Genomic DNA, 23,986 nt, shown 5'->3' with positions numbered 1-23,986 from the left:
GCACCAAAAAAAGGTTGGTGCACTCTGTCAGAGAAGTGCAGGAGGCGCCAGATTCATGAAATCCGTGTGCCAGAATTCATGTATCTGGCGCACCCAGATTCTGATAAATGTCGTCCTATGTATCCACTGGGTACTTGACTGTCTGCTTTTTGACTTTTTCATAACACGTCCTGTCCATCTACAGTTCCATTAAATTCTATTAGAAAATAGACAATTCTCCACACATCAAGGCCTTTAAATGAAATCCTGAAAATAATTGCAGCAAAGCTTTCTGCTCGATAAACTCTACTCTACAATGAATGTTACTCATAATTATGATCGGGGTGGAGAAATAGTTTTTCAGGGTAAACACAGGGAGTCTGATACAACAAAAGCTACCTGGTACTGAAAGTCACACTTATCTGCCTACATAAGATTAGGCTTGGGGCGGTCACTCCGTACATGCAGCTGGACTGCTGAATATGTGACGTATATAACACAAGTGTAAAAATACAACATCCCTGCAGCTTCACCGCTAATTGCATTAACACTAGTTTAGAATAGAAACTTGTGGGCACAGAGACAGGTAGAGTGGCATCATGGCGTTAGCACTCTGCCAGTGTTTGGGGTTCTTCCTTGGCGCTATCGGTTTTGCCGGTATACTAGCGGCCACTGTTATGAATCAATGGAGCACTCAGGACCTCCAAAATAACCCGGTGACGCAAACATTCAATTTCCAGGGTTTATGGCAAAGTTGCATCACAGATAGCTCTGGTTATACTGAATGCCGTGGATATTTCACAATCCTTGGATTACCCGGTGAGGCATTTTTTTTCTGTTCCATTTGATAATTGTGATGTCTGATTCCAGTGATTGTGAGGTTAAATGACCCATTCGGGTTCTGACAGTTGTATAACATTAGGGTGCAAAAGGCATATGTTCACACATGGCAGATTTGTAGTAGAAATTTCTCCGACTGTTTTAAACCTCTCTAGAAGACCAGCCCTTCAGAAAACTCTTTCGCCCTAAACATGTTTTTCCCATTATAATCTATGGGAGCTGCTCCCCTATGAACAGACCACCCCCTTTAAGAGGGAAATTTTAAGTACGAAATTGGGCGGTCAGCTCAAAGAGGTTTCACTGTATATGAATTGCATTTATTAATATCCATGCAAATTCTGTAAAAAAACAAAAATGAATATTTCACCTATTTGCCATATTCAAATATAGCTTTCTACTTATTCCATTTCTGAAATGTTTTTTTTTTTATTTCCTCATGGGATGTCCATACAAATTTTTCCTACTGGGTAACTTCTCTGAGATCTCAGCCTGAACCATATATATCATCTCTGGTTTACAGTTGTTATAGAAAATATTCACAAGTATAAATTATTTCATATATTTTTGCATTGTTGTTATGTCTTTTGCTAGTTCTAAAATGTGATAAATATTAGTCAAACTTTTTTTTTTTGCTTTCACCAAGACCACTATGATTATTATCACTAGTACTAGTGTAACTGTATTATTTGTCTTATGCAGCTTCACTTTTTTGCAGTTTTAGTGGTGACAATATAATTTAAGATGCTTGATTTGTGTAAGAAGATGACATTTTTTCATAGTTAAATAAGACCTTAATCCCAAAGGGAATTTCAGGCAATGCATCGCTATACATATTAAAATCTAACATAATACATAAAAACAAATGACCAAATACATGAATGAACAAAATACGCACAGCACATAAACAATTAAAATATTTGCTTAAAAACAAAAAAATAATGACACCGATAAAGGCCCTTTTCTGTGAATTTTAAATCTGAATTTACATATTTTGATGTAGTTTAGTTTAGTAAAATCCAGAAGTAAATTCAAGAGAAGGAAACATAGAAAGTAAAGACTTCTTCATTTAATTAAACAAATTTTTAGGTTGCATAACCGCCATATGTAAATCCTGTTTGGGGTTGAAAATAGTGCAATAGCCTTAGAAAAATTGTTGGATTTTGCCTACTGATCACTTATAATTACAGGCAGTCCCCAGGTTATGTACAAGATAGAGTCCGGAGGTTTGTTCTTAAGTTGAATTTGTGTGTAAGTCGAAACTGTATATTTTATAATTGAAGTTCTAGACAAATTTTTTTTTTTGTCCCAGTGACAATTGGAGTTTCAAAATTTTTTGCTGTAATGGGACCAAGGATTATCAATAAATCTGTATATAGAAAACTTAGCATTTCAAATTCAAAGGTTTTAATTTTTTTAAAAACATTTTTACTTTTCAAAAGGTGTTTGTGCTTGTATAATTTATCTTAGTGTGTGTTAAACCTTGCTTTGTAGTTTGTGGGGTTTTTTTCAACTTTTTCAAAAAGAGTCTCAATTATTAAGTGCAACACATGCTATCCCAGCAGTCTATGCCAGCAATGGAGTGTTTTTGCTTCTAAAATTGTGGCTTTTTTGAAAGCTGAGCAACAATTTAAATTCCAGATCTTCTCAAATCATTTAATGTTAAATTAAACCAAGTTTCCTTGGTGGACAAGTGTCTTTTTTCAACCGTATAAACTATGATAAGAGGCAAAACACAGAATAAATCAGTGCTGCAAACTTTGCAGGGAGTGAGTCTTAGCGGCAAAAAGTGAAGATCCACCACACAAAAAAGAATGTGGAACGCCAAAAATGTGATAAATCATTTCCATAGTCTTAGCCGGAGCCACTGAAAACACTCTGGAACTTAGTGGCCATATTTGTCTCATTACACTCAGTATTAATATATTCCTAACAGGCATATAAATATTGTAGACATATGTCTATAAAATTGATATTTTACTATGATATTTATACAGGCAGTTCCCGGGTTACTTACAAGATAAGTTCCATAGGTTTGTTCTTAAATTGAATTTGTATGTAAGTCGAAACTGTATATTTTATAATTTTAGTTCCAGACAAAAAATATTTTTGCCCCAGTGACAATTGGAGTTTCCAAATTTTTTGGAAGTAATGGGACCTAGGATTATCAAATGATGATTGCAGTCTGGAATAATATGAAGCATTCAGGGAGCTTCACCAGAGGTCACAGTGGGCAGAGGGGTCCATCTTTAACTAGGGGTCGTCTGTAAGTTGGGTCTCCTTAAGTAGGGGGCCGCCTGTACATCTTAAAAATTGTAGCAACAGTCTTGGTACTGCTTAGTAATATTTAAAATTCATACATAATTAAAAAAATTGGGGCACTCAATAAAGATTTAGTAAAATATATATATTATTTCATTTGTATTATTGGAGGGAATATACTACACAATTATGATAGCAGAAGTCTACATTTTGATTGTTGAAACTTTGGGAACCTGTGTGGTTCTTTTTAAATTTTTAGAGGCTTGAAGACTTATAATTTAATCTGTCCTTGTCAAATTACTCCCTTTATTAGCAAGTCAATAAAATACCAACAGGACCCAGCAGCAGGTTAACAGCTTCCAAATAATTAGAAAAAAAGTGGAAAGTTGCCTTTAATAGGATGTATGCAAATAAGTTCTCCAGGATGGGACGAAAAAAACAATGCCTCATTTGCTACATTAAAAGGTAGTAAAAGAGGCAATGATGTCCTTGTCCTACCCTGGAAAATGTTTTGCATATTTCCCAGAAGCTACCTTACAAGGTAGGTAAAGAGGCTTGGTTCTCCTTATCTCAACCTAGAAAACTTTTCATATTTTCCCAGAACCCCCTAGTGTAGTGTCAATGGCTATAAGACTCTGTAAGGAGAACTTTTACTTCCTGACCCTAGTCACAAGCCTCTCACTTAGCCAAACCAGTTCCCTACGCTGTTCTGAAGAGACCCACCCAGGTCGAAACAGTGATGTCTACAATTGGGAGTCTGTTCCTTCTGGAATAGATATATTGGTTTGGTTTTAATCCCACATGGTTTTAATGTCATAAGGCTCTTGTAGGTCAAGCTTGATGTCAGTCGCCTTCTGTTTTTCCTTATGCCATCCTCGAAAACTTTGCATATTTTCCATAATCCCCCCTTAACTCTCTTTCTCCATAAAGATAACTATCTCATATCCACGTCTCCTTAAGGAAAGATCTTACTTTTTGACCATTGGATCTATTCAGTTAACACAGAACCTTTATGTGCACAAAGACAATATGGCCACAAATTTACTAGAGAAAACCTCAATTTTCAGGCTTCATGCACACAACCATATAATGGGGACATTTTCTAGCCATTGTTTTTTGCGGCTACCACATGTTCCTATGTCCTTATCTGGTCTTGTGTTTTTCACCACATGTTCCTATGTCCTTATCTGGTCTTGTGTTTTTCACCACATGTTCCTATGTCCTTATCTGGTCTTGTGTTATGAATGAGCCGACTGCCCAAAATGGCAAGTTAGAGAGCAGGACCTATTCCAGTTTGCAGCTCTCCTTTCCATTGTCATTGGCACTTGAGACCTCACATGCTGATGACACACTGGAAGCAAACAGCGGTCCGTGAGCCCAAGAGTGCACAACGTTCGTTAGGCCTGAGTCAAAGGTATATGAAAGTTTATGAAGTTCTTGGTCAATCTTATAAAGGCAGTGCACCAAATATGAATATGAATTAATAAATGTCTGTGTATTTTCTGGCTGTCCATCAAGTAATGATAAAATAAGCCCAATGTTCTCCTTTCAGTGCCTTTATAAGAATAGGGGCTTTGTGGATGGTATTTGCTCATCAAAAATTAGTTTTAAAACTAATTTAAAAAGAATGATTGGGCTACTATTTTGATTCGATGGGGCACAATTACTAAGAACAGTGCAGTCTGTACTATGTGCAGTTTGGGGGGCGCCAACATTTTTTTTGGTGCACCTTTGCATGTTAAATCTGTCACACGGTGCGACTCAGCACCGGAATGCCCCCTAATTTGTGTTGCATGATAACTAGCGCAGCCGCGCCACAAAAGGGTCGCATGTGACACAAATGTGGTGCAGACACTTCTTAAATACCTGCACAAGCAGTTTGCACCGAAAGAATGTGCAAAGTCTGACAGAAAACTGGCTAAAACTTAGTAAATGTGCCTATCATTCCCCTTTAATGTTAAATGACCACCCCAACGTAAGGCTAAGTCATCAATATTTGAACGGGGGGAGGGGGGGATTACACCAAGGACCCCACAGATCAGCGCTTCTAAAAAGCATATACACAAAGAATAGAACAGGATGCAGACAGCTTCGTTCTCACTCTAGTGGCTGAATTGAGTCACTACAGCTAAGCTTCCCATTCTCTGTTTATCAGCTACTAAGTACAGTTGATCTGTGGGGGTGTAGGGAGTTTCACGTCTCGCCAATCTGTTATTGAGGGCCTATCCCTATTCTTCAGCACCTTAAGTACAGGAAGAGGAAGTTACTCATTTGGGTGGATATATAGAAATTAAGAATAGCACAATTGTACAGCACATTAAGTATGCATTAAAAAGTACCTATATAGGTACACATATACCATATAAAACCCAATGCTCGGATATATAGAAACAATATGCCGTTTAGTGATTCAGACATTATGGATGATCCTGCAAGGTCTTATATAGTCTGTTGTTGTTATTTTCTTTTATAACCCGAACCAAGAAGGTTTTTGGATGGTCATGGGGGTAACTGTTCCCAATGAATGGAAACATACTGCAGCGGCTACTAAATGGTGCATTGTATTGTACTGTACAATGCCATACTGTGACCTGTACTGTATAGCATAGTAGGCAGTGTATGCCTTGGTTCAAAACTTTTTAGTACTTTAAGGAGGGAAAATAAGGGAAGTTTAGTAGTTTTGTACTTCTGAAACTTTATACTGTATTTGTGGAAAATTACCAATAATTAAAGTGAACCTGTTTGGCGATATGGGACTCTAAACCATCTGCATGTAATTACGGACCAGTAGTTTAGTGTCCAAAATCGACCTATATGATATTTTAGAGTCGGTACATTAAAAAAAAAAAGTTATACTTACACCCCCCTCATCCTGTTCACACCCAAGATTTAAATTGAGAACATGGAAAGACCTGTAGTTGATTTATGGTCCCAAATTGACCCGACAAGTCCTCTTTAAATAATGATACACATCAATCCACTCTATATAAAATAATATACAGTGGGTATAAAAACTATTCAGAACGCTTTACATTTTTTACTCTTTGTTTCATTGCAGTCAATTGGAAAGATTCAAAAATGTATTTATTTTTTGCTCATTAATGTACACTCTGCCCCCAGTTTGACAGAAAAAACTGAAATGTAGATATTCTTGCCAATTTATTAAACAATAAAAACTAAAATATCACATGGTCATAAATATTCAGACCCTTTGCTGTGACACTCACTTAAGTCACATGTTGTCTATTTTCTTCTGATCCTGCTTGATATGGTTCTACTCCTTCATTGGAGTCCAGCTATGTTTAATTAAATTAAACTGATTTAATTAAACTGATTTGACTTAATTAGGAAAGGCACATACCTGTCTATATAAGGCCTCACAGATCACAGTGCATGTCAGAGCACAAGAGAATCATGAGGTATAAGGAACTGCCCAAGGAGCTCAGAGAATTCCTAAGAGCACAGTGGCCTCCATAATCCTTAAATGGAAGAAGTTTTAGATGACCACAAATCTTCCTTGACCTGGCTGTCCATCCAAACTAAGCAATCATGGGTTTTATGGAGTGCGTGTGACATTGCCCTTTCTAAGTTGACATTGCCAGACCACAATATACATGGACAATCTCCTCATTGCCAAGCAAAATGACAACACCCAGATGTCAGTTCATCCACTGCTATGTTACCATGTATCATGCCAAATATTGGAACAGAAAGATTAAAATTGGTGACAACATGTTGTGACATAAATGAAGCCAAATTGGTCTTTCCAGTATTGCAATCACAGCTATGGGAAATTCCATTAGAATAGATCCTATACTTTACAGTAAACTTATCTTTCTAGGGTAAAAGCTCAGGTAGGGCTGGTGTCACAAAGGCCGTTTTGGTCAGTGCTACTGGTCTCCATTATGTTCTTCTGAAACTGAAGGAACATTGCGGAAACTAAATATTAACAGTCATTGGAAAATCTTCTGTTTACCTTTTGTTCCCGATAGGGATACAGTAAATAGGAAAATGGCTCTTTTCCATCATGATTTTATTATTCATGACAGCAGAAACTGCATGGGATGCTGCATTATTTTTGCTGTTAAAGATGACAAAAGTTTTTTTCTGTGAAAAATGCAGTGAAAAACATGTCAGACAGATGCTATAGATTACTAATTTGGTTTTCTGGGCCATAGGAGTTCCTGGGCTATATGATTAGACTATATGACTTACCTCTGAGGAAGTCGCATTGCTGCAACGTAATGCGTGGGGTGCCTTCTACCACAAGTGTGGGATATTTCTTCCCCACCACATACTTGGTTACTGGTACATTTTTGCATTGGGTTCCATGGTCAGTGGGCATTTGCATTGTGCTTTTCCATCATTATACTTCATCATTTGGTGTTTCCTAGGATAGACATATGCATTTATCTTCATTTTTACCTATACTTATCCTTTATAGTGAGACGCCATTGAGGTTGTTAGTTGACCATGTGACCTGTTTCTTATTGTACTTATCATACGAGCGTTTTGTACTAGAGATTTCTTAGAGAGTGGTGGGACAGCTATTTCCTTCCCCACCTGTGGTTGTTTATGGACCTTTGTTATCTTCACTGGTCCATATGATATATGGATGTGCTTTTAGCTTTTGTTTGGTTTTGTTATATTTGATGTAGGTCATCATTTTTTGTCCTCTTGTGAAATAAAATGTATATATTTTTAGCCTATACACACTGACTTGTTCTTGTATATCTTCGTGTCATGTAATTTGTGTGGAGGCTTATCATAGTATACGTGTGACATATCTCCACTATCTCTATATTTGATGGGCTATATGATAAATCAATTGTAGTTTATTGGGAGGGACGTAACACCTGGCACCCCCATTGACGACCTCTATTAACCTAGGGATAGAGCACATAGTAGAAAGCTTTATCCGTAGTGTCTAAAGTCAATGGGAGGGATGTCTGCAGTCCTGCATCCAGCCACTACTCTATGGATGGAGCTGTCTGCTTCCTGCTCCTTCCTAAGTGTAGCTGCCAAATGCCATTGTTGCAAGGTATCCCACTCCTGTGACTACCAATCACCAACAATATACAATGGATAGCGGAGAGATGAGTGCACCCTCTGTTGGGTTTGGGTTCAGCGTTCAGCTACTTGACACGGACATATGGCCGGTTGGCGGCCATTAAGTCGCTTTATGTAAAAATAATGATGACTTACCTTAAAAAATTACCTCTGCTTTTAATAGGAAAAAATGTGAATAAAAAAGTAATGTTGTGATGGCAGCTTCAAAAAGAAAATTTTAAAAATAGGATCCGCATTAGGCCCCAACTAAAACCCTCCAAATTTAGTTAAATATAGAAATAATCAATTTCAATCATTCAGTGATATTCCAATGTTATGTGATTTTAGCTGTGAGTTGATATATGTAAAAGTAAGGGATTGAGGAACAAAGCACGTTCCATGCGTTGGCATTCAGTCTGACCAATCTCACATAACGCTGTCAGATCAGGAAAGTAGTACATTGGATGTTCAGGAGCTCACTACATTGTCTTTTCTGAATGCAGTGAATTTTGGACATATTCCTGTGGTTGGGCTAAAACACCTGCCCCATGTTTCTCGAAAGGAATATGACCCTAGTCATTTAGAGTATATGGTATTGCAATATTACTTTGATGGCTTTACTTCAATACCAGAAATAGCCCAAGAACAAGAGCGGCACACCCTAGCAATCCCTTTAAAATTAGGTTCTTCCATAGGTCTAACAACCTTGAAAATAGTACAGAACACCAAACATGTCTAAATAATCAATTAAATATCAAGATGTTGGTTCAAATCCCAGTAACCTTCAGGACATCAACCATCAGGATTAAGGATTGCAAACCAAGCACACTGACATACTGGTGTGCACCCCCTGGTGTGCACCCCCTTAAGGATCTGCTCTTCTTTTAGCATTGTATTCCCTGTTTTTTCTAAAAAAAGGCTTTTAAAATTATGCAAATGAACTTGAGGGGTTCTTTGCTCCATAGGTGTTAATGGAGCCTGGATACTCACAGGCTCATTTGCATAATTCTAAAGCCTTTTTTTTAAGAAAAACAAGGGCATAGGAGGCTTAAAGAAGAGCAGATCCTAGCAGAGGGGGCACATACCAGTATGTCAATGTCAATTGGTTTACAAACCTTTAACCTGGTGGTAGATGTCCTTTAAGGTATTAGATTGATAAAAATTGGAAATGGATAAATAAAACATTAAATATGACCATTTGAATGGATAAGACACTCAATTTAGGAGAAATGTTATTACATCTGATGATTGTGGAATAAACAAAATATATGAAAACCAAGTGTTGACCCCAAAGGGCTCCATTGGCACTGTATTTAGTATATATGTAAAAGAGAACTTCTAAATATAGGCGCCAAAGCAAAACCAGTAACAATTTCAGCCGAAAAAGAAACTCTTGATAAAAGTTTCATGATGACGCCATAACCTTGTGGCCCTGTTGTCACCATTTCCCCTACCTAGTGCCCATATCTTAGTTTTGCATTGTGTCATGTGAAACTCGACCACACACTACCCACAATGAGGGCGAAACTGTGATATCTTATGAAAACATATTGAGCAAACAAAGCAGGTAGCAAAGAGAGGAGGTTATAATTGTCCTTCAGAATTGGATTCCAGTAGATCAGGAGAAGCACACAGAACCAGCTGAGACCTTCAACAGCTCCCAACCATGTCGGTCACAATGTGCCAAACGATGGGCTTTGTAGTCTCAGCCCTGGGCTTTGCTGGCATTATTGCTGCTACAGGTCTGGATCCATGGAGCACACAGGACCTCTATGATAACCCAGTGACTGCAGTCTTCCAGTACCAGGGACTATGGAGGAGCTGTGTACGACAAAGCTCTGGATTCACAGAGTGCCGACCCTACTACACCATCCTTGGGTTACCAGGTCAACTTATATTTAATTTTTTTTATCATAGCATAATTATTTTATTTATTCTTTTTCTATGTTATAGCATTAATAATTAATTTAAAATATTATATATTTGAAATGTTAATAGTTTTTTTTTCCAATTTTATGAAAAGAAGAATAGGCTTGAATTGACCGTTTAATATAATTGTGATTTTGTTTCGAAACAACTTAGGTAACCTCATCACCTTATGAGAAATTACGAGGATAACATTTATATTCAGATATTCTAATCTATCGCTATCATCATGAGAGCCTAGTAATAAATGTGTTAAAATAGAAGATTTTATCTTAGATAGTTTGTGTAGTGTAAATCAGTACTAGTCATACTCATATTTATTGGAAATGAATTGGAATAGTTAGAATTAAAGTAATGAAGTTGGAAAACTAAATCACATGACATCCAAATGCCTGGAAAAGCAAAAGAGATAATTAAGGAATATTGGATCAAATTATGGAATATGGAGGTATTTTTTTTTTATTCAAAACAGAAGTTAAGTTCCTTAACCTTGCCTTTCGAAAGCTGATAAAAGTAGCGCCCTGAATTGAATTTGCCCTTTTGTTCTACAAAGCAGAACACATCTTATCACCAGTGATGCAGGTGTGCTGGTCCTTATCAGATATAGGAATAATTTCAATGCCGTCCACACCCTGTCCGTGAATAGTGGGGCCGTGATAGGAATGTTTAGTCTCTTATTATACAAATGTTCTACTTAGATAGATTTTTCATGAGAAAAAACATAATTAATTTCTATTGAAAGTGTACTTAACAATCTTTAACAATCTTTTAGTAATAATGACTCTTTCACCCAATTTTTTCTTCAATTCTTAAATTGTATTTCATTTGCTGTTTTTAAAACATTTTTACAAATTTCACATTTGACTAAATTACACTATAAAACAAATATCATATTGTTTTCCCTCTTGCCAATGTTTCAATTTTACATTACAATAATAAAAAAGGATGACAGAAACATAAAATAATAAAACAAAGTAAAAGATTTATCTCTGCTCCCTTCTTCCCTCCCAATTCTCCCAGTCTCTTACAATTTTTTTAAACTTTGTCATTAATATTTTTGAGAATTCTACAATCAATCAATTGAAAACTCCATAGGCATCAGCAAAAAGTTGTACAAATTATATATTTCAAATCTTCTGGTGTTTTTTTAAGTTCTAAAGAGATATAACCATATATATGTATATTTAATTCACATGACATCACATGACATCTGGTGTTTTTTAGGTTCTATGGTTATATCTAAATATATATATATATATATATATATATATATATATATATATATATATATATATGTGTGTGTATGTAATCAATATATCAGTATACAGTATAAATATATCAGAACTAGAGCATGCCTCAAAAAAACCCCGAAATAAAAGCAAATCTACAAATAATTGCAACAAAAACAGTATTGTTTGTAATATGTGTGATACTGTATTTTAGGACATGTCTCTATGTAACACTTGGTTGCATTATGTCCCAAAACATACACAAAAAATGTCTGAAAAATCACCAAAACACAATAGGGCTGAATTATCAAATGGATTTTCTCTTTTTTTTTAGCATTTTTTGGTGCATTGGATATTATGCTTTGTTTTGCGCCTAACACACTATTCCTTGGAAAGAACTGAGAGGGAGTCAGTTATCTTATCTCTGTTTGTTTTGGCTTGTTTTTGCCTGTCCTTTTTCCATCTACTACTTTGGTAATTTATCAATCTCACTTTTTCCTTGCGTTAAATGTTTTATTTTCTATTTGCACCATTTGTTACAAATGTCTCGAAAATGTCACACAAATGTCTCAAGTTACCTTTTTCTATTTTCTAAGTTTTCCCTAAGTAAGTTTCGCCTGGAGTTTTTTTCGTCGATAAATGTGCCAAAAAATTTGAAAAGCTAAATGTCATATTTGAACATCTGGGGCCACATTTATCACTTTTGTTTTGCCAGAATTATCACAAGCTACAACCATCTGTGATAAGTATATTTTCTGCCTCTTATTAATCACTTTACTTTAACACAGTTTAGGCACAGTTTAGGCGCAATGTTAGATTCGGGCACTTACATGTCATCCTGCTACAAGCTCCTCTCTGCTTCTCCCACAGCCCAGAATGAAGATAACACTCACAGCAGCACCCAGGTGTGTGACACCCTGCACCCAGTGACCTCCTCAGCAGTGGCTTCTCCTGGAGGGGATCCCCCAGTGCTGGTCTCCTGCTGCACCCCTGTAATTCTGCACAGTACCCCCCTCAGAAACTGTGCAGAATTAGATGGGGGACACTTGTTTGTAGTATCTGCAAACTTCTGCAAGCTTCTGCAAACTTCTCTTGCTCTTGCTGTGAGCTCAGCGTTTTGCAGAATATTTTGTAAATAGAAGGTGATGAACTGTAAATAGAGTCTGCAGCTCCTGTCTGCAGAGTATCTAATGTATCTATTATATGTTCCAGTGTCTGGCTGAGCTTTGCTGCTAGAAATGAGCTCTTTTGCAAAGGGGCTCAGTGCTTTCTTCTCAGTTAACGCCACCTTCAGGCTGGAGTGTTTTTGCGGCAGTTTTTGCGCCTAAATGAAAACGTTGCAAGTGATGAATATCATTAGGCGCAGCAAAACATCTGGATTGGTAAGATAGATGAGGGAAAGCTGCTTATTTTTGCTGCGCGGCTAGTTTGGCGTTTAATCGCAAAAATGGCCCAAAAACGGTGCGCCTGAATGAAAAGGCGCAAAAACAACAGAAAAAACGAGTGATAAATGTGGCCCCTGGAATATAAGATTAATGTGTCTTACTGATCATAAACTAATGTCTGACTTTAGTGCACATTTTAAAATGTCCCCAAAAAGTCGAAAAAATTGCAATGTGCCAAAAAAGTCTCAAAAAAGACAGAAAAAAAGAAAGAAAAGTAAAGATAAATGACCCCAAATGTGTAAGCAAAAACACTCCACTCCCATACTGGCTTAGGATGCTAGAATTTAATTAGATTGCACAAAAAAATTTGTGACTATTTTTGGAAAAAGTTGGAAAAAATAAACAAATTTAAATACAAGATTTCACACCCTCAAAACCCAAAAGTTTCCAGATCCAAATTTCCAAAATAAAGATACATGACCCCCAAAGGGTTTCCGACAAGGTTAGGCAAGATGTCCCTTGCTGCTTTTGTTTTTCACCTTTTCCCACTATTGTTCTTTATGCAGAACATTATGGGATAGTCTATGTATTACTATGTATGACATAGTCATATGAGTTAAAGTGTTGCAAGAAAGAGGCGTAACTCCCAATTGTGATCAAAAAGTAGGGTGTCTTTATTCCATTGTGCGACAAGGTACCTTTTTCAATAAAAACTGACACTTTCTAGCTATCCATCTTCCATTGATGTCAATGTAAAAAAGTGTTATCCATGTGTTTTTTTTTACACAGAAAAGAAATGCTATAGCCATCCTCATTCTTTCCATAAAAAAAAAAACAAGTGCATAATAGATGATATAAAGTTTACATTGATGTCAGTGGGATTTTTAACTGATGCGTTAAACCTCCGTTCATTACTTTTTTAAACAGAGACTTGAACTGAATCTAACAAATGTACACATAGGATATTTTAGTCTTTTTGTGTAAGAAGTTATATCTGAAAGGGAACCTATCATGGTGACTTGGGACACTAAAGCAGGTCCTTACAGACCATTGGTAAATGCCAAGTGGCAGCCATTACACAAGCAGAAACCAACAGAAGCTGCCGAAATTCTGACGTTGTTTTGATGCGGAAATGGGCGGGGGGGGGGGGGTTCAAACTTTTCATTGCAAACACTGAATTCCGTACAAAGATCTGCAGCAAATAATAACACATTTTCATTTGTTGGAATACTTTGAAAGGCAATTTTTTAAAGAATATGTTGTTTTTCAGCATTAACTTCCCCAAAAAGCTTCTTCTTAGCTATTACACATCCCTGAAATAAGACAGTGTCTTATATTAATTATTGCTCCTACAGATGCACTAGATCTTATTTTCAGGGGCTGTCTTATATTTCCATGACCATGAATTTACATTTACTGTTGAACAACCCCCCCCCCATTTTAATTGGGGGTTTTATTAATATACTGTAGTCATTTCATGACATACATCAGCAAAAACACCTGTTGCAATGTGTATGTAACTGTATCTGTTGCCCAATCTGTATGTAACAAAGTCATCGTATCGTAAGACAGTCTTGTGAACAAAAAGCAACATTTTTTAATTTAAAATCCATTATGTCAACAGCTTCTCTAACATTCTTATAAATCTACAAACTCTGAATTTCATGCTATTTTCTTATGACTCATTTCTATGAGCCCCAATCTCTCATGTTTACCACTTTCCTTCAATGACCCCTTCTTGTCTAGGTATTCTGTTCGTAGCATTCGCAACTCAACAGTCAGTGATTTTATCCCATGAATTTTTAAAAAATAATAAACATGTACTCCCCTCCTCCGGCGCTGATGATGTGCCGCACCACATTCCGTCTGATCAGTGCCCCTGTTTGTTCACAGGGGCACAGAAGCCGTGCACAGGGAGCTTCCGGCCTATAGATGTGGCCGGCCTCTCCCATCTGTCCCTATCTCTCAGCATTGTAGGGCACTGGGAGATGGTGTCGGATGGGAGCTCCCTTTGTGCCCTTGTAAACAAACAGGGGCACAGATCAGACGGACCACGGCCAGGGACACCAGCAGCGCCAGAGGAGGTGAGTACACGTTTATTATTTTTAAAAAACCTGCCCCAGCCCGGCACTAATATATTTATTAACCTTGGATAACCCCTTTAATGTATGAGGGGGGTGCTGGGGGCAGTCCCAGCAATAACTGTCTCTAGTTCTTATTTTCAGGGGAGTTCATATATTTCAAAGCTTCAAAAAAATTGCATTAGGTCTTATGTTCAGGGGTATCTTATTTTTGAGTAAACGGGGTGGTAAAGATATTATAGCCTAGCAACTGACCCGGATGTCCTTCTCCTTACAGCTATGTTCCAGGCAGTCAGAGCCTTGATGATTGTAGGAATTGTTCTTGGAGCTATTGGATTACTCATTGCCATCTTTGCCCTAAAATGTATCAGGATTGGAAGCATGGAAGATTCTGCCAAAGCCAATATCACCCTGACATCTGGAGTTTTGTTCATTGTTGCAGGTAAGAAAACGTTTACTTCTTTTTCAATTGGATAAGCATTGATGCATAGGTTTCAGGAAGGAAACAAAAGAATTCAGTATAACATTTTCATATTAGGCTTCATATTTAGGTTGGGCTCAGCAGGTCACTTAAACTCCTCAGCTCCTCCTGCTCTGTAACATGCTGCCTGCAGATAGGGCTCTATGTATTATATGCTCAGCTCCTCCTGCTCTATAACATGCTGCCTGCAGATAGGACACTATGTACAATCCGCTCCACTCCTCCTGCTCTATAACATGCTGCCTGCAGATAGGACACTATGTACAATCCACTGAACTCCTCATGCTCTAAAACATGCTTTATGAAGATAGCACATAATGTACAATCCGTTCAGCTCCTCCTGCTCTAGAACATGCTGCCTGCAGATAGGACACTATGTACAATCTGCTCATCTCCTCCTGCTCTATAACATGCTGCCTGCAGATAGGACACTATGTACAATCCACTGAACTCCTCATGCTCTAAAACATGCTTTATGAAGATAGCACATAATGTACAATCCGTTCAGCTCCTCCTGCTCTAGAACATGCTGCCTGCAGATAGGACACTATGTACAATCTGCTCAGCTCCTCCTGCTCTAGAACATGCTGCCTGCAGATAGGACACTATGTTCAATCTGGTTAGCTCCTCCTTCTCTATACACTATCTCTGTAGATTGAATTACATATACAATATGATGGCTTAATTTTAACATTGGACATAGAATAGCTGATCACATATAGTATAATATTAAACTTTTTTCACCTGCTTTTGTCTTATGAAACTGGAACAACAAAACTTACGAGTTTGATAGCACGATTTTATACATTCTATATATTCTTAGGTTAACATTTTCACCTATCATTCACTGATGTAGTGAGAGCAGTATTTAAGGGAAAGTTGAAGAAATCTAACTTCTAAGAAAGAAAGGAAGAAAGTATTTGTATGCTCCATGAAGCAGGACTTATGTCAATAGCATTAGAGGTAGATAATGACAGTGTAATGGGACACGCAGACATGTTTCATAAGGAAAGGAAAGATTACGGATCAATATCCTAATACAATGTAAAAACAGGCATGTGGATCCATCTACCTGATATCTAAGTAACCAACCCCTTGGCTAGTATTCATGGTGAAGATATCAGAGGTTATTCATCAATCCTTTACATGGCAGAAACACTGTCTCGTTACATGTACACCAGATTTGTGCAGACACAAACATGTATGTAAGTTTAAAGAAAAATCAGTGTAACCCCTCAGAATATAATTGTTAGACTTACGAAAAAAAAAAAAAATTGACACCACATATTGGACGTAGACTCTAAGAAAAATGACCATAACGTTGAGCTAATTGTAATCCTTTATTTTTAAAGGGAAGGGAAGCTTGGCAATAGTAGATGACATATAATTACTGAATAATACTTTTATATCACCATGAAAAGTACAGGCATTCCCGGGTTTACGGACAAGATAGGTTCTGTAGGTTTGTTCTTAAGTTGAATTTGTACGTAAGTTGAAACTGTATATTATATAATTGCAGCTCCAGACAAATTTTTTTTGGCTGAGCATTGTAGCCTAGGGATAAAGTGTAGTAAATTACCAATAACCAGAAGTCCGTTTGTAACTAGGGGTCGTCTTTACGTCGGGTGTTCTTAAGTAGGGGATCGCCTGTAATAGACATGTAAACTGCTTATGATTTTTTGCTGTATGTATGACTTCTTTCATTACTTACAAAATATTATTTTTAAAACTCAAAAAAAAAACCTAACGCCCCCTCTAAATGTTGCCATCTTTCTATTTAAACATTTATTATTCGCATTCTTATTACATATTGGAGGAGATTTATCAAAGTGTTGCCAATTAAGCCGGTGCAGATTTAGACTAGACCACTAGTCTACTCCACCATATTTATCACTGTGACTGATGTTGGTGTAGTTAAAGACTGTCTAGTGGAAATGAGCAGACCCAATGGTTTGGTTCAGAGTTTTGGCCTCCTGACCCGGACACATTGCTGGATTGCGGCTCTAACAAATAGCCATAGCAATTATTGTCTAGGGGGTGTCCCGAACCTGACCATCGGCTCTACTCATCTCTACTGTCAAGTCATACTTTGCGACCTCTATTTGTTGGTCTAGTTTAATGTATTTGGTGCAAGGCCTTCTCACTGTGAAGCCACGCCCCCTTTGCTTGAGGCCACACCACTTTTCGTATGAGTCAAAAAAATTTATAAAATGGTCTTAAACTCTTAATAAATCTCAGACACTTTTTTTTGGTGCAAATTACATCAGAATTCGGGCGCAGACAGATTTATCCATTTCTGTCAATGCACTTATGTGAATGTCTTTTTTATTTTAATAATTGCAAATGTTATCTTATTTGTTCTCTTAAAGGTCTATGCTCTATTATTGGAGTATCCGTCTTTGCTAATATGCTGGTGACCAACTTCTGGATGACAACCAGCAGTATGTATACAGGTGGAGCCATCAGTGGAATGGGAGGTATGGGAGGTCTGCAGACACTTCAGACAAGGTAATTGGTTATTTTTAGTTTATATCACTGAGGTATAAAAGAACAATCCAGCAAAAGCAGTGACAAACCTAGTATAATGTCTAAAGAAGTGCAGCATGATGCTGAGACTCTTTCTTTGGAGTTCTTCTAAGAGAACTACCTGTTTCAAAGAAATATGAGATAAGTGTCTTATTCGTTAGGGGGTCCAACTGATTATCCCCCCCACCGATCATAAGAACAGGGATCCTTTATAAGCAGAGGCAGTCAAGTATATATGTTTCTGCTTCATTCAGCTCTACAAATAGCCACTAACAAGTCAAGAACAGTACTCAAGAGTTTCATAGACTTCCTCCTCAACCAAAACACAACTTATATTCATAGAATGGAACATAAGTTCTGAAACTGTTATCATGTGTACCATCATTAGTGTTGGCTCTTTTGCCATCTTGATTGTACATTAGACTCTGCATAGCTCATCTCATCCTAACAATAGATATCATGTCCTTGCTTTGTAGATATACATTTGGAGCCGCTCTGTTTGTTGGATGGGTTGCCGGTGGCGTTACATTGATTGGTGGTGTCATGATGTGCATAGCATGCCGAGGTCTCATGCCTGAGGAAACCACGTAAGTGTATATGTCACTTTATTTTCTTGCAGTGAGATTTATTTTTAGTCATTTTAAGGGTTATTATGAGTACCAGAAAGATTCCTGAAGTTCAAATAGTAATATAGATGGCAAAATACAAGTTTACTCTTGGATGCCCTATTGAATGAAGACAGCTACTGATGAAAATCATGACTTTTCAAGGAAAGCTACTATCAAAATCAAGCATGATAAAAAGGGACACTTACTCATAGATCCAGGCACCGCCCCAGTTCTTTAGCATAATTTTAAAAGTTGACTTTAGAAGGAAAGAGGCCATTGATATAAGAAGATTACCACGGTGCCTGGATCTATGAGTAAGTGTCTCTGTTTTTTCATGATGGATTTTGTTAGCACATTTCCTTTAGTATTGTTTCATCAACATGTGATATCTAAAATGTCATCTATAATATCTACAATCTGCAAGTCATATTGTATGAGAGTTAAAATACATGTAAGTAATGAAATTAATCAGTTACTACAAGAAGTTTTGAGACTTTGGCTCTGTTTGACAGCTGGGACTTGAGGAACTTGGCAATGATGTATAGTACCAATTTAACATGTAGTAGTGTTCAAATAAATATTCAAATTTCAAATAAAACCTAAAGGGAAAAAAACCCACAATCAATTTAACTTGATCAACACCTTTAATACCTACTTTATCCCAAAACTGGGAAGAAAGACCAAAGAAAAAATACAATGGAATAATTAAGTAATCAACATCCTAATGATAAAGGAGTATTATGTATTTGCAGTATGCCGGACCCTGATACTAAGACCAAATGGTGTGGGAGAAACAACTGACACTCATATTATGGATATCAACTATGGTATCCTTGATCCAGACCATTTGTGGAAGACCCATTATTTTGTGCTTTCTCATGGAGAAGCCAAAGTTTTCTGGCAGATAGGCCATGTAGTTGTTGGAATTCCGCCCCAAACAACACTTTAGGCTTGTTGGGGCAGAGAGTGGAATACGTGGGGTGTGAATGCCTAGGCCCAATATATTCACTACAGTCTCCACCAGAAAACAGTTCTGACCTGGCTGTGTCCAACCCATTGGGCATAGAGGGCAGAGAAGTCGCTATTCCAGGCACTGCATCACGGCTTGTATAGATATTTTAGGCATATAAGCTGTGATGAATGTGTCCCATAATGTTTTCTCTAATTTCACACATTTGTTATATCTGAGCCACACTCCCTTTCTAACCAGGTCAATTTGTAAAACGAATCAGAAAAAAATGAATTGCAAAATCCGAAACAGGTCACACACCAGCTCAAAATAATAGACATAATTATTTTTTCTTTTCTATAGTTACAAAGCTGTTTCCTACCATGTATCTGCCAAAAGTCCTGGCTACAAGACATCAGCATATGAAGAGAAGAGCAAGAAATCCATTTACAATGAGTCCCGACGCAGTGAGGATGGCAAGAGCTACCCTTCAAAATACGATTATGTGTAATATGAATGACCACCTTTTATCTAAAGTGATGTAACTTCTGAGAAGCAAATCAAAGGATCCTGTACCAAGCATCATCCATTTTGTCTGACTAGACAAGTTAAGGTCTTTTTGATCTGCCTACATCAGAATCTTGAATTCCACACCATATACATTATCCCAACTTTAGTAAAATTATGGTATTTGTATATATAAAGTTAGAGCTACGTAAATTCTTTGTTCCAATAGTTTTTGTTTGTAATAGTTATTAGAAATTCAATGTCAGTATAGATAATGTCAAGGTGGAGCGAGTCTAAATGGTCACAGGACAAGAACATGATGACACTTTTGTCTCTAGGTGACATCACTGCACTGACCACCGGTGACCATATCACATTGACATTGCTATGAGCTGGGTAGGGTTAACATGAAACAGTTTTATATGTGGGAAGGGGTTGTTCTTCTAAGAGTAAAGGAACACTAAAAAAATTATGAAAGTAAATAGTGGATAATCTTGCCCCCATTGGATCCTCTTGATCCTTAAATATATAGCCTTTAAAACATTTTTCACAGAACAAAGGAGGTAATCTTCTGATGATCTGTTCTATCTTCAACTTGAGGCTATCTGAACGGGCAAGGCTTAGTAAATGGAGGCAAGGTTTGGTCAAAGGGGGCAAAGCTTAGTCAAAAGGGGCAAGGCTTGGTCAAAAGGAGAAAGGCTTAGGCAAAGGGAGCAAGGTTTGGTCAAAGGGAGCAAGGTTTGGTCAAAGGGAGCAAGGCTTAGTCAAAGAGGGCAAAGCTTAGTCAAAGGGAGCAAGGCTTGGTCAAAGGGGGCAAAGCTTAGTCAAAGGAGGTAAGGCTTAGTTAAAGGGGGCAAAGCTTAGTCAAAGGAGGTAAGGCTTAGTTAAAGGGGGCAAGGCTTAGCAATAGTTGTGTCTTATTGTAGAAGAACAATACAGGGGAAGGTCCTACTCCAGCCAGTTCCCCTACAGCCTGACATTAAGTAAGACATGAAGAAAGGACGGGACAGCTTATTTTTGTTGTACTTTCTGTGCATTTTCTGTATTAAGTATTTCTTTAGAATATCTTTAGTAAATCTGTGTACAATTTTTTTTACAAGTAATATTTTTGGTTCTGAACTGTATGCAATAAAACATTGAAACAGACAAAATTACCATTTTTTTCTATATAAAGCAGGGAGAATTTTACATGCCAATCTTAAAATTCCTTTTGCCTGATTTCTAATGCCCATATCTACTAAGAGGCTTCTGCCTTTTAATAGATCAGGCTCAAACGCCACCACTTGGACCTCAGACCAGGTCTAAAGTGATGGAGTTTTCTGCTCTATTCTCCCTCAGCTTTCTGGCAGGCCACCCAAAGTTCACACCCAAAGTGGCGTGCTGGGTGCTGGGTATAGGGAGATTTATCTGCTTTCTCTGTTGGAAAGTTGTCGGAGAAGGTGTAATGAATCTCTTCCAATGTCTTAGATCCATCCAACCTCAAAAGTTATATCAAAAGCCACTCTAAAAACATAACCAACCAGCATTGGTTATTGTAATAAATTAGGTGCTATCTGCTTGCTCCTCAATAACACATTTTTTTTTACACCTTGTGGCTACTGCTACTACTTACCCCAGAACTTTTAATAAGGGATAGAGTTAGAATTAGGGTAAATGCTGACCTTAACACCAACCCTAATAAATATATTTGTATAAATTGAACAAAACGAAAATCAGCACTAGAAGGGGTTCCACACACCGATTTCCAGGACAATAGGAGTAAAATCAGTTCTGACTCATTCAATTCGGACCTGGATTGAGCCCATTTAAAAATTTGGGGAAGCTTCAGCTAATCAAATATTGAAGGATTCATCATCTATTGCTAGCCAAGAGGCATCCATGACAGGGGTCATCATATGTGACTTATATAACACACCAAAATGCTGAATATTATATCTATATATGTAGAGTATATATCATCGGATACACCAGAATTCTATGGCTACTCACATCAGGTGTGTTCAGGACACTTTTATTAAAATCCTAAAACTTCTAGAAAGTTTCTATACATGATAAAAAATATACCTTCTAATACAGGTGGTCAAATCTATAAAGATGGAAATGCCGCAATGTACGCTGAAAGCAGGGAAGGGAATTTTAAGAGGTTTTTGGAGATATTCAATGAAGCGGTTCACATTCTGGTGTCCTGTACATCTCTATTCACTCTCTCGCTGGTTTAACTTCTGCAGACTTTACTCAAGTGCATTTCTCCCAGTGAGTTAAAGAAGAAATAAATTCTGATTTTACACACTGTCAAAGTACTATGAGATTTTATAGAGGAGCAGGAAAGGAGCATTGAGAAAACATTTCTATTGCATTTTGAAAGCAAAACATTGAGTTTTCCGGGGGTTTTATTGCCACCTACAATCAGCGAGTTGTGCCAGTTTAAGGTTCTATGGAATATCAGTACAATTTAATTTGCAATTCTACTCCTCTTCTTTGAATAAAGATGGATTTCATTTCAGAAAGCCCTGTACCTTTCCATGTTAACATAAATATTGGAGAGGAGATAGCATTCCGAGGCATTTCTATGCCGGAGATGTCGCTGGGGAAGAAAACGAAATTCTAACGGTCCCCTTGCCACCGATAAGTCATCATTCTTCATTTATTGATTTGCAATTTTTTTGCATAAACAACACGATGAATTCGTTTTGTAAGAATGTCTCAATTATTCTGTTTTTTATTTTTTAAATTACGTATATTTTTTAAATAAATAGGCACAAACATAAAGATGTCTATAACTATTATTATTAATTAGGGTAGAGGAAAAATCTATGAGTGGGAGAGGACTGAATACTTGGGGATCCCAGAACAGGGTTCTGTAAATACAACATGTGTGTGCTGTTATTTTGGAAGAAAGCAGCCATTTTTTTCAAACTCTGGACAACCCCTTTAACTTCTATGTAGCTTTGAGCGATAGAGACCTTTTAGAAGGTTCATCAGTGCTTCATTAACACAGATAACGTGCGGACCCCCTTACTTCTAATAACATGAGGTCTCATTGGACGGACCCTATAGAGTTAGGCAATTTTACCATATCGTAGGCACACTAGCCATATCTGGTGCTAGGCTTCGTTGGAATTTCCTGTAGTCTTGACTGAAGAATAGCCTGCAAGCTCATCCTTTCCATCTGCAAGATAGTGGTCTCTGGTTCTTGAGATAAAGATCCATAGGTGTGACCCCATCTATCGGGTATTTCGAAAATATCTTGTGGATAAATCAAAAATACCTGAGATGGGAATATCCCTTTAATGTTATGATATTCTAATTTTCCATAAATGTAAACCTTAAGTATAGAATATAGAATGTTCTTTGTAAAAAAAAAATACATTGCTTACGGCATCTGGAAGGTTTATTCTATATAATGTTTTTGCTTGTTATTGCGCTTTTTAAAAAAATGTGTGTTTTATTGGCTACTGTATGCAACTTTTATTTCTGATGGGATTTCTGTAATTTTAAGCCTAAGGTGCAAATGTATTTAGTTGTCTTAAAGGAAAATGTTTTCTTTGTTCCCCAAAGCAACCAATCACAGTACATCATACATCTCTAACAGTGCTATTGAGTAATGAAAGCTGTGCTGTGATTGGTTGCTTTGGACATCTAAATTTTTTAAGTACAGTTTTATTACTTTCCTCTAGTATGCTTTCTACATAAGTTTGGAGAAACTCTTTTTTATTGTCATGCTTAGTTTACATTTTGTTATCTATCAATAAATAAATATGTTAAAATGTTTCTGTCTGAATTTCTTTTTTATAATTCAATAGTTCGTAAAGTTACTAAAGGAAAACTTTGCTTCACTGTATTGAATTTAAAGGGAACCCGTCACCACTATTTTCACAAATACAGGTAGTGGCAGGTTCCTATAGAGCTCTAATAACTATCTGACACGCTGCTTGTAGCTAAAAGTAGTTTTCCTCAGATCCCCATAAAATCAGAGTTATAATCTTGCCTGGTATCTATGCAGCTTTGGAGCGAGTCCACGGGGGGGCGTGGCCTAATGTCATGTGACCAGGGTGACATAATCAAAGGTCCTTGAGCTACTTAATATGAAAACTGTACCCCATGTACATATCAGACCACATAAAACAATCACAGCAGTCTCCATGGACTTCTACTCCTCTCCATGCA

General features: G+C 37.2%; 1 protein-coding gene across 4 annotated transcripts; it reads left to right on the top strand.

Moving 5' to 3' along the window:
• Positions 1-493: 493 nt before the first annotated feature.
• CLDN18 (claudin 18) lies at positions 494-22,695 on the top strand. 4 transcript variants are annotated; one of them, XR_011854336.1, is made up of 6 exons: positions 9,725-10,013; positions 15,026-15,190; positions 17,599-17,737; positions 18,232-18,342; positions 19,676-20,457; positions 20,618-22,695. XR_011854336.1 is itself a non-coding variant. In XM_072143451.1 (5 exons), the coding sequence occupies exons 1-5, from the start codon at positions 579-581 to the stop codon at positions 19,821-19,823; spliced, it is 783 nt and encodes a 260-aa protein (XP_071999552.1). In that variant the 5' UTR covers positions 494-578; the 3' UTR covers positions 19,824-22,695. The 4 variants fall into 4 exon arrangements, 2 of the variants coding, with proteins under 2 accessions (XP_071999552.1, XP_071999551.1); XR_011854335.1 differs by having other exon boundaries at positions 19,676-20,657; positions 20,718-22,695; XM_072143451.1 differs by lacking the exon at positions 9,725-10,013 and adding an exon at positions 494-798 and having other exon boundaries at positions 19,676-22,695.
• Positions 22,696-23,986: the final 1,291 nt, after the last annotated feature.

This window comes from Engystomops pustulosus, chromosome 3, assembly GCF_040894005.1.
Source record: "Engystomops pustulosus chromosome 3, aEngPut4.maternal, whole genome shotgun sequence".
Taxonomy (NCBI): domain Eukaryota; kingdom Metazoa; phylum Chordata; class Amphibia; order Anura; family Leptodactylidae; genus Engystomops; species Engystomops pustulosus.
The sequence above is the reverse complement of the archived record's forward strand: the minus strand, read 5'-3'. Positions and strand labels throughout refer to the sequence as shown.